The sequence below is a fragment of the Typopeltis vanoorti genome, chromosome 1 (assembly GCF_054136105.1).
Source record: "Typopeltis vanoorti isolate ZY-2024b chromosome 1, IOZ_Tvanoo_1.0, whole genome shotgun sequence".
In the NCBI taxonomy this organism is placed as follows: domain Eukaryota; kingdom Metazoa; phylum Arthropoda; class Arachnida; order Uropygi; family Thelyphonidae; genus Typopeltis; species Typopeltis vanoorti.
Window position 1 is genome coordinate 133,882,708 of NC_143549.1, and position 13,959 is coordinate 133,896,666.

General features: G+C 35.4%; 1 protein-coding gene across 2 annotated transcripts in view; it reads left to right on the plus strand.

The window, feature by feature from the left end:
• LOC150110447 (RUN and FYVE domain-containing protein 2-like) overlaps positions 1-7,612 on the plus strand; it is a 358,385-nt gene extending 350,773 nt beyond the window's left edge. For both annotated transcript variants that reach the window (XM_090393911.1, XM_090393918.1), the window contains exon 16: positions 7,232-7,612. In XM_090393911.1, coding sequence (XP_090250037.1) covers positions 7,232-7,369 — 138 coding nt within the window. In that variant the 3' untranslated portion in view covers positions 7,370-7,612. The remainder of the gene's footprint in view (positions 1-7,231) is intronic.
• The last annotated feature ends 6,347 nt before the right edge of the window (positions 7,613-13,959 follow it).

Sequence of the window (13,959 nt, forward strand, 5' to 3'; positions counted from 1 at the left end):
GTGAAGTCAGTAGTTCTATATACAAGTAATCTAGTCATGAAGATACTTATGCACAAACTTTGTTTGCTTACTCTTGGATAAAGAATGAAACAAGAATATAATTTCTTGGACCTTTAATTTAATTGCATTATTTCAAGTATTTTTTAAATGCTTTTTAAACACTTCCAATATCATTCTCATTTAGAAATTGATGCCATTGCACAGAACTCATATACTGCTCAGTTGGCCATAATTTCTTGCTTTGTGATTTTGCATATAACCTTTTCTGAATGGAAAATACATAAACTTAGCCACTTCCAAATCAGCATGGCATGATCACTGTCATCAGCTGGAGGCAGCAACAGTCGTATCCTTAACTGAAACTCTCCTTGACACTAAAATCAGATGTGACACTCTTTGACCTTGACTTCTTTCTGCTACATGCTGCTTGAGAAAGTTGTCCCAGAAACATCTCAATAAATACAGCTTCATTCTTCTGATGAGATTTTGCTGCTACCAATCAGTGTTTGGATAATTACAGTCTCCAATGATGATTACTTATTTGCCACCCATCATGTTTACATGGTAATGCATTTTATCATTACCAGCAACTAATCCATTAGATCTGTAACAACATCCCACCATGTATTTGATCTTGCTAGGCTTCACCTCATACCAGATGGCCTCAAGATCATTGCCACACAGAATATTGTTACTAATATGGCAGTCATAACTTTCTATTCTAACTGGATTCAAATCATCCAATATTATTAGCAGCATATCCTTTTCTCTCCTATCCTTCTTTCCTGTATGTTCTCTTCTATCTGTCTTTCCATTCTAAAAATACTGTATCCTTTATGCTAGACACCATTTAGTATATCTGCCTCTGATAGCCAGATCTCTCAAATAATTCCTGCAATATGAGGCTCCAACATATTCACAGGGCAACAAATTATTCCTTTCTTTCTGATAATACTCCTGGCATTTGTGTACAGACAAAATAAGTTACTTGTCTGCTCTTTTGTATACTTACTTCTGTAGTCTGTATGATCCAGTTGAACAACTTGCAGATTTCCATTCTTATTGAATACATTACTTACAGAGACATCTTTGCACAAACTCAATACATCTGAATTGGATAAACATTCAGTCATTATTTCCTCATAATCATTTCTGTGATAATGCACATTCCTGTCATTAACACAGTTGCATAACATGATACCTCTTATGCATACATTCTCATCATTCCTTCCATCATCATCTAGTTTCCCTGATTCTTTATGTTAGGTCTCATACTAATTAATAATTTCTCTGGTCTCCTAATGCCAAACATTTTCAAATGCAGGTTGTTTCCTCTTATACAAATTCATTCTTCCCTCAAACTCACTCCACACATCCAAAAACTTGCATCTGTCTATGATACATTGATGATGTGTTCTCCATTTGGACATGTGAATCAAACACATGACTCTTTCCTCCTCAACTTCAACAGTCAGCACTCCAGAATTCAATTCACTATAGAAAAGAAAATAATAATAGCCCACCTTTTCTGGACACTCTAGTCACATATCTTCCCAATGGTACTCTTTCCTTCTTGGTTTACAGAAAACTTATCCTGGGTAGTTGCATACGTAGAGTTTTCCATCACTCCACCTCCCAATAATATGGTAATAAAATCTTCATTAATAGAGCTTCTAACCTCTGTTCCAAGCCCATTATAGTTGAATTTTCCTTTGTTCACCATAACTTCCTGTCCAATAATGCTAAAAAAGATTAATAACATAGTTATTTCTCTTATTACCTCATATCCCTTTCAGCATACAGATTATAATAATGCTGTTACTTTTCATTATATCTGGGAAACTTCAGAAAAAATAGCTAGACCTTTAAAGAAATATAATTTCTACACTGTTTGCATACCTTATTTGAAAACAGTAGCTTTTATCTGCTCTCCTAAAGATCCATTCTCTCCCTTCTCTGTTTCAAGTTTACAAAATTCCTTTCTCTTGCAGCTCATATTATGAACATCTGCCACCATAATTATGGTCAGTCAGGGATAACTATGCCTTGGATACCTTGCACAGAATCACATGGTAAAAAACTTCTATGCTTCACTGCAGCAAATACAAACTTGAAAGACTTTTTTTTGAATTAGTACCAGATTTAAAAACCAACCTAACCGAAATAAATACGGTTGTTAAACTTCCCATGATTTGGGAAACATTAATTCATTAATTCTTAGACCTCCTATTCAATACCTAAGGCTAGCCAACAGAGGACTCACCCTCATCAAACTTTAGGCTTCTTCCACTTATTCTTTTTTTTGTGTGTGTGTGTGTGTGTGTGTGTGTGTGTGTGTGTGTGTGTGTGTGTGTGTGTGTGTGTGTGTGTGATTACAATTTTTATATTGTATTCCCGAAGATGTTTATGTGATAGAGATGAAATATTGAAATAATTAAACCTGTGTTTATTTCTCAGCACTGTAACCTAATTATAAGATTTTGTTGTGTGAAAGTATAAAACAAGAATTACATTCTTGCTTTTTATTTTATTGAAGTATAAGAAAACAAGTTTGCATGTGAAGTATATTTATCATCATAATCATTATTGAATTAATGTGTGTGTTTCCTATCCTATGTAGTGGTGTGGTATATATCAAATCTATTTCCAACATGGTAATAAACCAATACACAAAGCCTAGCCAGTGTCATCCTCTGATAAAGTTGACACAAGATCTGAGGATGTAAGATGATACTGATACATGGGCAATTCCAATTTATATAAGAGTTATGTTCCGCAAACTTTTCATAACTTGAATTTTAAATAAGTCAGATTTAACTCTTTGTTCATTAATCACATCCTATTGCTTATGCATTTGTAGTGCATGTATGCAGTAGTGCATTAAGATGTTTTAAACATTATTTCTGTTAGTTGCAGTCACAAAATTTGCACACAAATTGTATTTCAATATGTAATTATTAATGCAGAGTAATATAATGCAGTGTAAATAGTATGAGAAACTAGGAAATATTTAAAAAAAAAAATGTTTAATTTGCTTTAAGGATGCTTTAATGTTTAATGATGGCTTCTTTCTTTTTTTCATAAATCTCTCAGTAACAGTCTAATGCATGATCTATTTCTCTTTGGATGTTCAAGAATGGTGAAGTATTAGGATCCATCTAAATATTAAAAATATATAACATGCAAGCACCAAAAGTATGCAGCACTAAAACACTAAAAGTATAGCAAGTGAGTGTTGAAAGAGAGGCTGAGGAAAATAACATTGCATGCAAGCTGTCTACTTGAGGTAGACTATCTAATCATGGTCTTACTCAAAGACCATGGTTAGATGGCGTATGAATATTGTAGGTGGATTAGGTAAAATTTTTATAATTCACAACTTTTCTAGTCCTTTTATGACAATTTGTGTAAATTGAATTTACCTAAGATGAGCACTGCTTTTCTTGGACAGAAAAATGAACAAACAAAAGTATCCTAGAAGAACTGAATATCCATACAAGACTGATAAACATAATTGACAAGAGAATAGTGCAATATTTTGGACACATATGTAGAAGGGAAGGCAACTGCCTGGAAAAAATAATCATCCAGTGTAAACCATGTGGGAAAAGAAAAAGAGGAAAACCACCCTACAGATGGATTGACCAAATATCAAGAATCACTGGACTTAAACTAGAACAAGCAATAAGAGAAGCACAAGAGAAAAAGAAATGGCGAAGCATCATCAGGAAGGTCACGAGTCCTCAGACATGAGGAGATCCGAGAGAGAGAGAGAGAGGGCACTGCTTTTATATATAAGTTTTATTTATTGCAAATGCAGATAAAACTGCACAATATTTTAGTGCAAAATTTGTAAAAAAGTAATATTAGAATTTCATGTAAAATTCCATTGTACATATATTGGTGTCCAAAAGCCAAGGATGAACTACATTTTTAGTTGTATATGAAAAAATTTTCATGACTACAGCCAAATTTATTATTATTATTATTATTATTATTTGACACCTCCAGGGAGTCCAAAGACTCATTGAGGGGAGGGCACCTGCTCTACAACTCTGTCTCCACCATTCAATCCACCAACTGACCACAACTACACCAATGGCATCTATCGCCGACCACCACCACTACTATTTCCACAGACAATCACAGACATCCATGCCCACAGCGGGATTCGAACCTGCAGCCTTTTGACTGGAGAGTGGATACTATCATCATACTAATAAATTATTAATATATTATCAGCATATTAATAAATTATATTATACAAAAAAATATATTATGAATTTTGTACAAATTAAATTGCAATACATTTTTCACAATAGTTACAAATTTCCTAAGGACATAGTTAAGGAATTAATGTACAGTGCTAAAAGAAAACTATGTAGAGAGACAGTCCTGTATAGAATATGTCTACCCCAAACTGCAATGCAGCTTTTACAATGTGGTTACTATGCTTAGTACCAAATAATGCAGGAGTTCTTGAGGCAAACCTGCTTCAGAGCAAGGATAATGCCTTGTTTGTTTTCTTGTGGGGAATTTTGAGCAGCAACGCATCTCCCTATTGCATCCCATATGTGTTCTATGGGGTTGAGATCTGGGGAGCATGCTGGCCACTCGATTTAATTAATATCCTTAGTCTCCAAAAGCATCTCCACTGCTCGTGTATAATGTAGTGTGGCATTGTCATACATAAAAATGAATTCTTCACCTACAGCACCATGGAACAATTGCATGATGTTGAAGAACTTACGTTGCAATATCGTTCATCAGTCAAAGTTCCTTTTTTCCTCACTTGTAGCTTGGTGTATCCATTAAGCATAAAGCCTCCCCACACCATGACCCCAACACCACCACATTTCTCCTTTTCAAGAACATTTTTGCAATGGTAAGCAGTATCACTTTCATGCCAGATCAAGTGCCATCTAGGATTGAAGGAATGACTAAAATGACTTTCATCTGTAAAGAGTACATTAGCCATTGGTGATTGTCCAATTTTTATGGATACAACACCACTATAAATGTGCTTACAATGAGCTGTGAATAAAGGGACACAGACTATAGGCCTTTGGGCATATAGGCCTACTTTTCACAGATGTCTTGCCACAGTTTGTCGAGATATCTGTGTACCTGTGTTTGAATGGAGCCGGCTTGCAAGCTGACCTGCCTTGATGCATATTACATAACAAAACTGTCAAATTTTACTCCTTATTTCTCTCAAAAAACATTGCATGATTTATGGACAAACACATAATGGATAGTACAATTCTTGTTTCACTTTAGAAACCAAACTTAGATTTTTATGTTATATTTCTTCCATTGAGCAAAGTAACAGTGTCATTCAGATGAAGAAAATCATAGTTTAGAAATTAGAGAAGGTACTTTTATTATGGATGAAGTTGAATCAAAAATAGTTAAGTATCTCACTGTTTCAAGCTTCACAATGATAAATAAGAATAATTAAATAAGCATGAAGAACAATTAGTAGTTTAATTTTTCAAATATGCAATATATGATTAAGTAGCTGTTGGCCACATTTCTGCCCTGTAACTTGGAAAGAAAGAGAGCAGAAAAGATGAGCTTCTATAAAAATTGATTGAAATAAATTTATTATTATTAACCTTAGACCTTCATGGAATCAAAAGACTCATCACACTAAATGATTATCAAACTATGCCTTAAACTCATTCAGCATTTTTACAACTCACCACACTTTCAGGCAATGCAATCCACTCACCAATCACTCTCTATGCAGAGAACCTGCTCCTCATCCCTCTATAGATACAGAGCTCTTTTAGGGGTGACCTCTTTTTCTACCCATGCCTCCCCTTCATTCTCTGAAAAATCTCTTTCACATTAATATAGTAACAAACCTTACCAACTTATGTATGTCAATCATATCCCTTCTTCCTTCTATTAATAAGCTCTGCAAAATGGCATTCCCCTCAGTCTATCTTCATATCTCTGCAATCATAACTGCATGTTATGATTGCATTGTTTATTCTCACCTCACTTCTGCATGTTATGTCCTCCACATAGTTTTCTCCAACTCTGCATCACCTGCAAATGGCTGCATCAGTTAAGCCTGCTCCAGACACATACAAGTTAAACAATCATGGCCCTGAAACATACCCTTGAAGTATACCATGAATGCCTTTCCTCTTTCAGGATATCCTCATCTGGATACTGCTCCTGTCTACACAACTTGCTGATACATACCTGATAGACAATCACCTAACCAACTCGGTAATCTAGTATTTAATCTCATCCATTCCATGAAATTCAGGTGACAAAATCTGCACTGTAATCCATTTTTGGCCTGATCATGACTTTAAACAATGCAATCATAACTACATGTTGTGATTGCATTGTTTATTCTCACCTCACTTCTGCATGTTATGTCCTCCACATAGTTTTCTCCAACTCTGCATCACCTGCAAACAGCTGCATATCTTCAGTTAAGCCTGCTCCACACACACACACACACACACATACAAGTTAAACAATAATGGTCCTGAAATATACCCTTGAAGTATACCATGAATGCCTTTCCTCTTTCAGGATATCCTCATCTGGATACTGCTCCCATCTACACAACTTGCTGATACCTACCTGATAGACAATCACCTGACCAATTCGGTAATCTAGTATTTAATCCTATCCATTTCAGTTTTGTTTACCAACTAAACTGGAATAAATGGCAGTTTGTCAAAGGAAAGGTCTTTGAAAAATTTAAATATACCACTGTGTATGCATCTGCTGTGTCTAGTGCATTCATCACTTGGTTGTAGTATGTAAGTAGATTGGTAACAGACAAACAAGCTCCAGACACACAAATTGGCCTATAATTCATAGCCTCGGCAACTATAGGAACAATTTAAATATTACTTTCATCCTGAAAAACTGTGTTGTAAATTATTACTCAGCTTTATTGTTTGAGGCATTGAGACACTCCTGAATTTTCAAATTAATGCTATTAATTTGAAATTGGCAACATATATTATGTGTATTATTGTATACCTACAGTATGAAACTTTCACAAGTTATCTCTAACTTTGCATCCTTAACACATAAAGGATGTGTTATTTGTAATGTTGTACAAAAATAAGATACAAAAAAATACTGTGATCTATGCACATGATTTCTTTTCCTTGTTTTTTGGTTTAAATTATAGAAACAAATTATGCATATTTTATTTTTAAGTTTTAACGTGCTGATTTTTTTTTTAATGCAGCATCATTGCCGCCACTGTGGAGAAATATTTTGCAATTCTTGTTCTGACAATACTATGCCATTGCCATCATCTGCCAAGCCTGTTCGAGTCTGTGACACTTGCCACACTGTTCTGTTGCAACGTTATTCTGCTACATAAAGTTGCTATCTCTTTCTGCTGCCACTAACTGATGAATTCCTAGGACTTCCTTTTGCTCAAACCCTGGGATTATATATATCAGTTTTACTTCCTTTATGTACATAACAGAGTCGAAAATGTCCATTTACTTTTTACAGATGCCTGTTTATAAAAAGATCAACAATCATTCCTTTGGAATGTCATTACTATAATTTATATAGTAATTGTAATTGCTTAATCTCAGGGCTGTGTTGCAAGTGCAGGTTCTGCTGTGGAGGTTTTAATTACACTTTGAAAACATTTTCTGAAAAATGAAATATTCATAATCAGAAGGACATCGGTATGATTAATTTAAGGTTAACTAGTTTCTGTATCTGACGACTAAGATTAAGAATTTGAAATAAGTTTTTAAGTCAGATCTTCTTAATGATATATATATACAGAAATAAATCTTGCTTGAGCCAGATGATGTTTTATCAGGTTGTCTTCCAGAGAACTTTTCTTTTTAACTTTTTTATATCTATTTTTATATTTTTATATATGCATGTTGGAACAACAAAAAAAATAAAATAAATAAATGAAATATTTTACCTTTGATCTTGATTGTCAAGGATTAATGGAGAAAAGGAAAGGTTCATGGATAATACAAAACATGGAATCATTCATAAGTATATGTTCTTAAAAAAAAACGTTAAAGTGGATTTTTTTTTTTAATACATAACATTATTAGAAAGGTACCTACGTGACAGGCTTTACTAAAATTACTTTACTCAAATGTTTTGGCTTAATAAACAGTCCTCCCCCCCCAAAAAAAAATTGAAGAATGGAAATTATGTGAAATTAGTGTGATATTAGCTTTCTTTGATGTTTGACAATTGGTTATCGTAATGCATTCCTTCAAAATTAAACATGATAGCCCTATTACAGGCAAGTACTCTCAAACTGCACAGTGGTTAGATCTTGGCTGAGACTGTTGGCTCATTGCTAGCATTTTAACATCACTATGAAACTGGTAGCAGGATCTGTGATCTGTAACTTAGGTCTGTAGTTAGTCAATTCTCCTAGTGTTACCTCTCTGCAACGTTCTTGCTTTTACTACTTTGGGACCCTCTTGTGTTGAGACTCAAACAACTTAGTCAGAGCCTACAGTTCTCCCACACATTCTCTTTACACACATCTGATAGTCTCTATCCCACTGCAGGATTTGTATCAAGCTCCTGCAGCATTTTAATACTTCCATTTCATCTGTCTTTATTTTTTCAATTAGTCCCTTTACAATTCCATAATCTTAATCCTTCCAAGCAGAATATCTACTCTAGCAAAATGGAAATCTGTGATTTCTGCTATAGTGCTATTAAATTTCTCATGTTAATGTTTAGTTGAGAAAATTATTATTATTATTCAGGCCTCCAATGAGTCAAAAGACTCATCGTGGGAGGTCCTTCCTAAGAAACACAAAGTCTATCAAGACTCATCGAGGGGAGGTTCCTCCCCCCCCTAAGAAACACAAAGTCTATCATACCACTCCTTGAACTCATTGACTGTTCTCACTCTTCAACCACCCTCCATGCAAAGAAACCACTCTTCACCCTCTTGCTCACAGTTTCCTTTCATAACTTCCAGGGATGGCCTCTTGTCATGACTCCTTCCTGCTGTTCAACCAAGTGAAAGAACTCCCCCAGTATCAACCCTGTAACCACCTCTCAACAGTTTAAAAGTCTCAATCATATCACTTCTCCTTCTATCCACCAAACTCTGCAGTCCACATTCCTTCAGCCGATCCTCATAATTAACATGGTACAGTCCTGAAACCATCTTTGTTATCTGCCTTTGTACCCTTTCCACAGTTAATTTATCCCCTTCAAATCCTGGGGACCAAATCTGAGAACAATAGTCCAAGTGTGGTCTAATCAGGATCTTATACAATGGAATGATAACTGTTTTATCTCTGCAGGTCAGTGTCCTCATTATTGCAGCAATCCTCTGTGTTACCTTTACCACCTTTGCAATATGTCCCCTAAATTTCTGGTTTCTATCAATCATCAATCCCCGATCTCTTGTCTCCCTTACTTTCTCCTGTATAACTCCTCCCATAGAGTATGCAGTGTCCCATTGATGTTTCCCAAACCTCAAGCCTTACATTTTGCTGCATTAAACCAACACCCCCATGATGCATTCCTAAAGATAATAATTAACTAACTAAATTTATTTAGCTAATTAGATTATTACACCAATATTTCACATTAGTCACCAAATATCTTCATGGGCACAAAGAAATAGACTAAGCACATGCACATAGGCTAGCCACCAGAAAGACAAACACAGACTGAGTATGAAAAATGGGATCCTATAGTCCTAACTGGCACCCTGTATGAGTATGTTGGGCAAATCTTGCTGAGAGTCTCAATATGATAGTCTCCCAAAATTTTGGTAAAGTGCAAGATTTGGAGAATGTAGTGGTGTTGGTAGATTTCAGAAATAATCTCTCAGATTTATATCTACTTCTGTGTAGAAGGGAAGTCCCTCCCCCTCCCACTTATCGGATCCAGTCATGTTCTGCTACTCCTGAATGACCTGGTGCATATAAAAAACAGTTTCTGTGTTCTTCCAGACAGAATTCATCTGGAAAAACATAGAAACTATGCCCATTATTTGCACTACAACCATTACGGAATTGCAGAGCATGCCATGGATACAGATCAGAGGATGGGGACTTCCTTTTTATACAGAACCAGATATAAATCTGAGAGATTATATCTGGAATCTGCCATAGCACTATGACTTCTCCAAATCTTAACAAATTTGACAGCCTCACTTTGCCAAAACTCTGGGAGGCCATTATAGTGAGATCTTCAGCAGAATTCCATCACTGAATCCCTAGAGGGCTCCAGTTAGACTGTAATAGATTTCTTTGTGCTCATGAAGATGCCTTAGTGACAAAGGCAAAATATTATGTAATAATCAAATTATAATAATCAGCTAAATAAATTTAGTTAATTATTATCTCTAGATCTACATTTTCCACACTAAATATCAACTCGAATGATAATCAATCTCTAAGCATCCATACCAGGTGCTGTTACATTTGTTGCTTTCTTACCATATATGTTCACCAAGATTTTATTCTCTCATGATTGTTAATCTATGCTGCATATTGATAGAGCTTTCTAGGATTTCCTTTGGTCATCTACTTGCTAGCTTCTTATCACATTCAAAATTTTCCCTTGTCCTTACTGTAGTTATCACTTTTCTGGTTTTGTACTGCTCGTGGACCTATTAAGTTTGTTTCTCCTGAAATTGCCACCTCTGCAGTGCATTGCAGTCATGAGGACAGCGTGGCATTTGCTTTCACTTGGTAAGATCTGAAAATGAGTTCTTTCTAAACATGAGGAATGAATCTTAATGAATACTTTTCAGGTGACAGTGCAATAATTGAGCTCATAAGAAGTGACAGGGTCTCTTTTCCCCCCAGAACTGAGGTTTGCACTCCTGCAAAACAACCTCCCAAGGAACACACACACACAGTTAATAGGTTTTATATATCAGCTTCATGGCCTTAGTTGTTTTCTTAAATTTCTTGAAATCCTAAAATCACAGGAGTTTTCTCCCAAAACAGTTTATTTTTGTAATTGAGACATCAACACTTCTGACCTTCTCTCATGTCAGAATCACATGGTCATGGTGGCCATCTCATATATAGACATTTCCTCAGATTCTGTCACCATAACTCCCTCATGATATGCTCCAGGTAATTATCTCTTAGAGTAAGTTTGTAAATTCCTTTCATCCTCTCATAAATCCCCCCCCCCTTCTCATTTTGTATGTTCATATAGTTGTAATCACGTATAATGATGATTATGCATCTTGTCTCCATTAACCACTCAAATGACCATATGGATGAAATATATCAAATAATTTATTCTTCATATTTATGTTATTCTGATAGTATCTAAATGTTATTTCACTTTCATTGGACACTTCACATCCATGTATTTATAGACATGTAAACATGTCAAGCCAGCACTGTGGCTAATCTAAGCTGCCTATACAGTTTCTTATCTCACTCAGGCATAGCATCACTGAACTGAGTGTTTTGTTCTATTAACATATACTTCACACCAAACAGCTTCAGATTATATCTGAGGAATCCATAATACCATCCACATCCTTGATTTCTGTCTAGGGGTGGTGTTTAATTTCTCTGCTGTTATTAACAGTACCCCCCCCCTTCTTTTCATTCTATTCTCTCTCTCTCTCTCTCCATTCCAAATATGCTATACTAGTCACATTCTATTTCTGGAAGAACATCCTCCCTTTATTAATCATCTTGAGAACTAGAGTCTGGTAAAGGTTAATGAGCATCCTAAGATATTAACCACTCTTTTGTTAGTACAGTTCTTTAATACAGTTCTTAGATATCCAATAACCTCTACCAAGAAACAATTTCTTACTAAAGGACACAACTTTGTTATGTAGCCAAAACATATTCCTTACCTTGACTTTATGCACAATATTAAATTTAGTTGCTTCTATGCTATTTAAGGATGAACTTCCTCAACTGAATCTGTTTACTGCCAAACTCTGTGCTCTACAGTCACTTAGAAGTAACTTCCACTTGACTCTTTCTGAAATGGATAAAGGAACAGCTGTTGTAGTTATGGACAGAGAGCTGGATTATAACAGGAAATCACTCAGAATTCTTCTGTGGGGATAGATCTACCTGGACCTGTCCCACACACACACCTGTCATATAAATAGAATCCTGAAGAAGTATCATTTCATGCCTACATTTTTTCAAATCAAAAATTGTTCAACTTCTTGCCTATTGCTACCATATTATTATTTATACGGGTAGTACTCCATGGAGTTAAGACTCATTGCAGGAGACCAACAGTATCCATTAACACAATACCTGTCATACATCTCCTTATTCATTGTTGCTCACAACCACCTCTGGCAATCCATTCTACTCATTCACCACTCTAAAAGTAAAGAACCTAGTCTTCACACCCTTACTAACCACACTCTTAGACAACTTCCAAGTGTGACCCCCTTGTTTTCCTTCTAATTTCTTTTGTGTCAGTCTTATAGAAGCCCTTTAGTAACTTATAAGTTTCTCTCCTCCACCTGGCAGCTAAACTTTGCAACCCACATATCTTCCATCTCTTCTCATAGAGAACATTCCACAGATCTGTCATGACCTTAGTCACTCCTCTCTGAATCTCTCCACCACTTCCCTGTCGTCATAGAAATGAAGGTGACCAAATCTGTCCACAGGAGTCAATATGTGGTGGAATCATAGCTTTATAAAGAGTGATAATAACCTCCCTATCTTTACTTGTCAATGTTCTCTTCAACATCCAAGTAATCCTCTGAACTATTTTGCCAACTCTTACAATATGTTCTCTCAGTTTCAAATCTCTATCCATTATTACCCCAAGATTCCTAGCCTTATCAATTTCCTGTAATTTAGTACCATCAATATGATACAAAGTATGTACCCCTTTCATCCCAAAGTACCTTACATTTTACAACATTAAATTGACAACTATTGTATTTTGTTAAAGATACCAAGCAATTTTATAAGCTAGGTTTTAATCCTTTTTCCCAAGTAAGCAAACAGACAAGTAAGTCAAGTTTGCGCCTGCACGTAGTGCAAGTCTGAAAAGGATTAAAACGTAGCTTATAAAATTGCTTGGTATCTTTAACATAGCACATACCCAAGGTAAAAAACTTTCTAAACCATTGTATTTTGCCCACATTGCCAGTTTATTTAAGTCATCCTGCAAGATATTACCTTTATCAACTATTGCCCTATCCAGTTTTGCATCATCAACAAACAACTGAATATCCTCCCCTCCCTCAAATGTTCTGCTATATCATTAATGTGCAAATTAAAGAGTAGTGGTCCTAGTATACAGAGCCCTTGGCCACACTCCATTAGTCACCCTCATTCATCTTGATTCTACCCCACCATACGCAGTCCTCTGATGTCTATCAGCTATCCCCTTATCCATGCCACCAACCTCATATCCATTCCCATTTGCTCCAAGTTATGTAATAATTTTCCATGTGGTATTCTATCAAATGCCTTTGCAAAGTCCAGCATTATTATGATAGCGTAGCCATTTCCTTTATCCAATTCCACTTTCACCTTATCTGAACACAGTACTACTATATCTGCTACTGAAAGCCACATAAGCCATGTCTTATGCAGAATGGACTCAATATTAGGCATATTTTACCACAAGATTTGATGGTAAAATATGCCTAATTCACAGATATTGTTTTAAATATAAAGTCTGTTTAAAGAGAGCTCCAAGACCTTATGGCATCATCCCTCTTTATATCAGAATGATGGCCTTTCTTGGTCAGTTTATTAGAAATTCTGATCCTTGGAAAACTATAATTATTATTTATTTTATTTTATTATTATTTTTTTTTTTGAAGTGTATATATATGTGTGTGTGTGTGTGTGTGTTTAATATTGTTATTTAGGTTTAATTATGTCAGATAATTATTTATGTCAGATGTCATGCTTCTAGCACATATTACTGCCATGAATAATTACCTGAATTACATAAGCTCAGCCTTGTTCAGAATTTACCTAA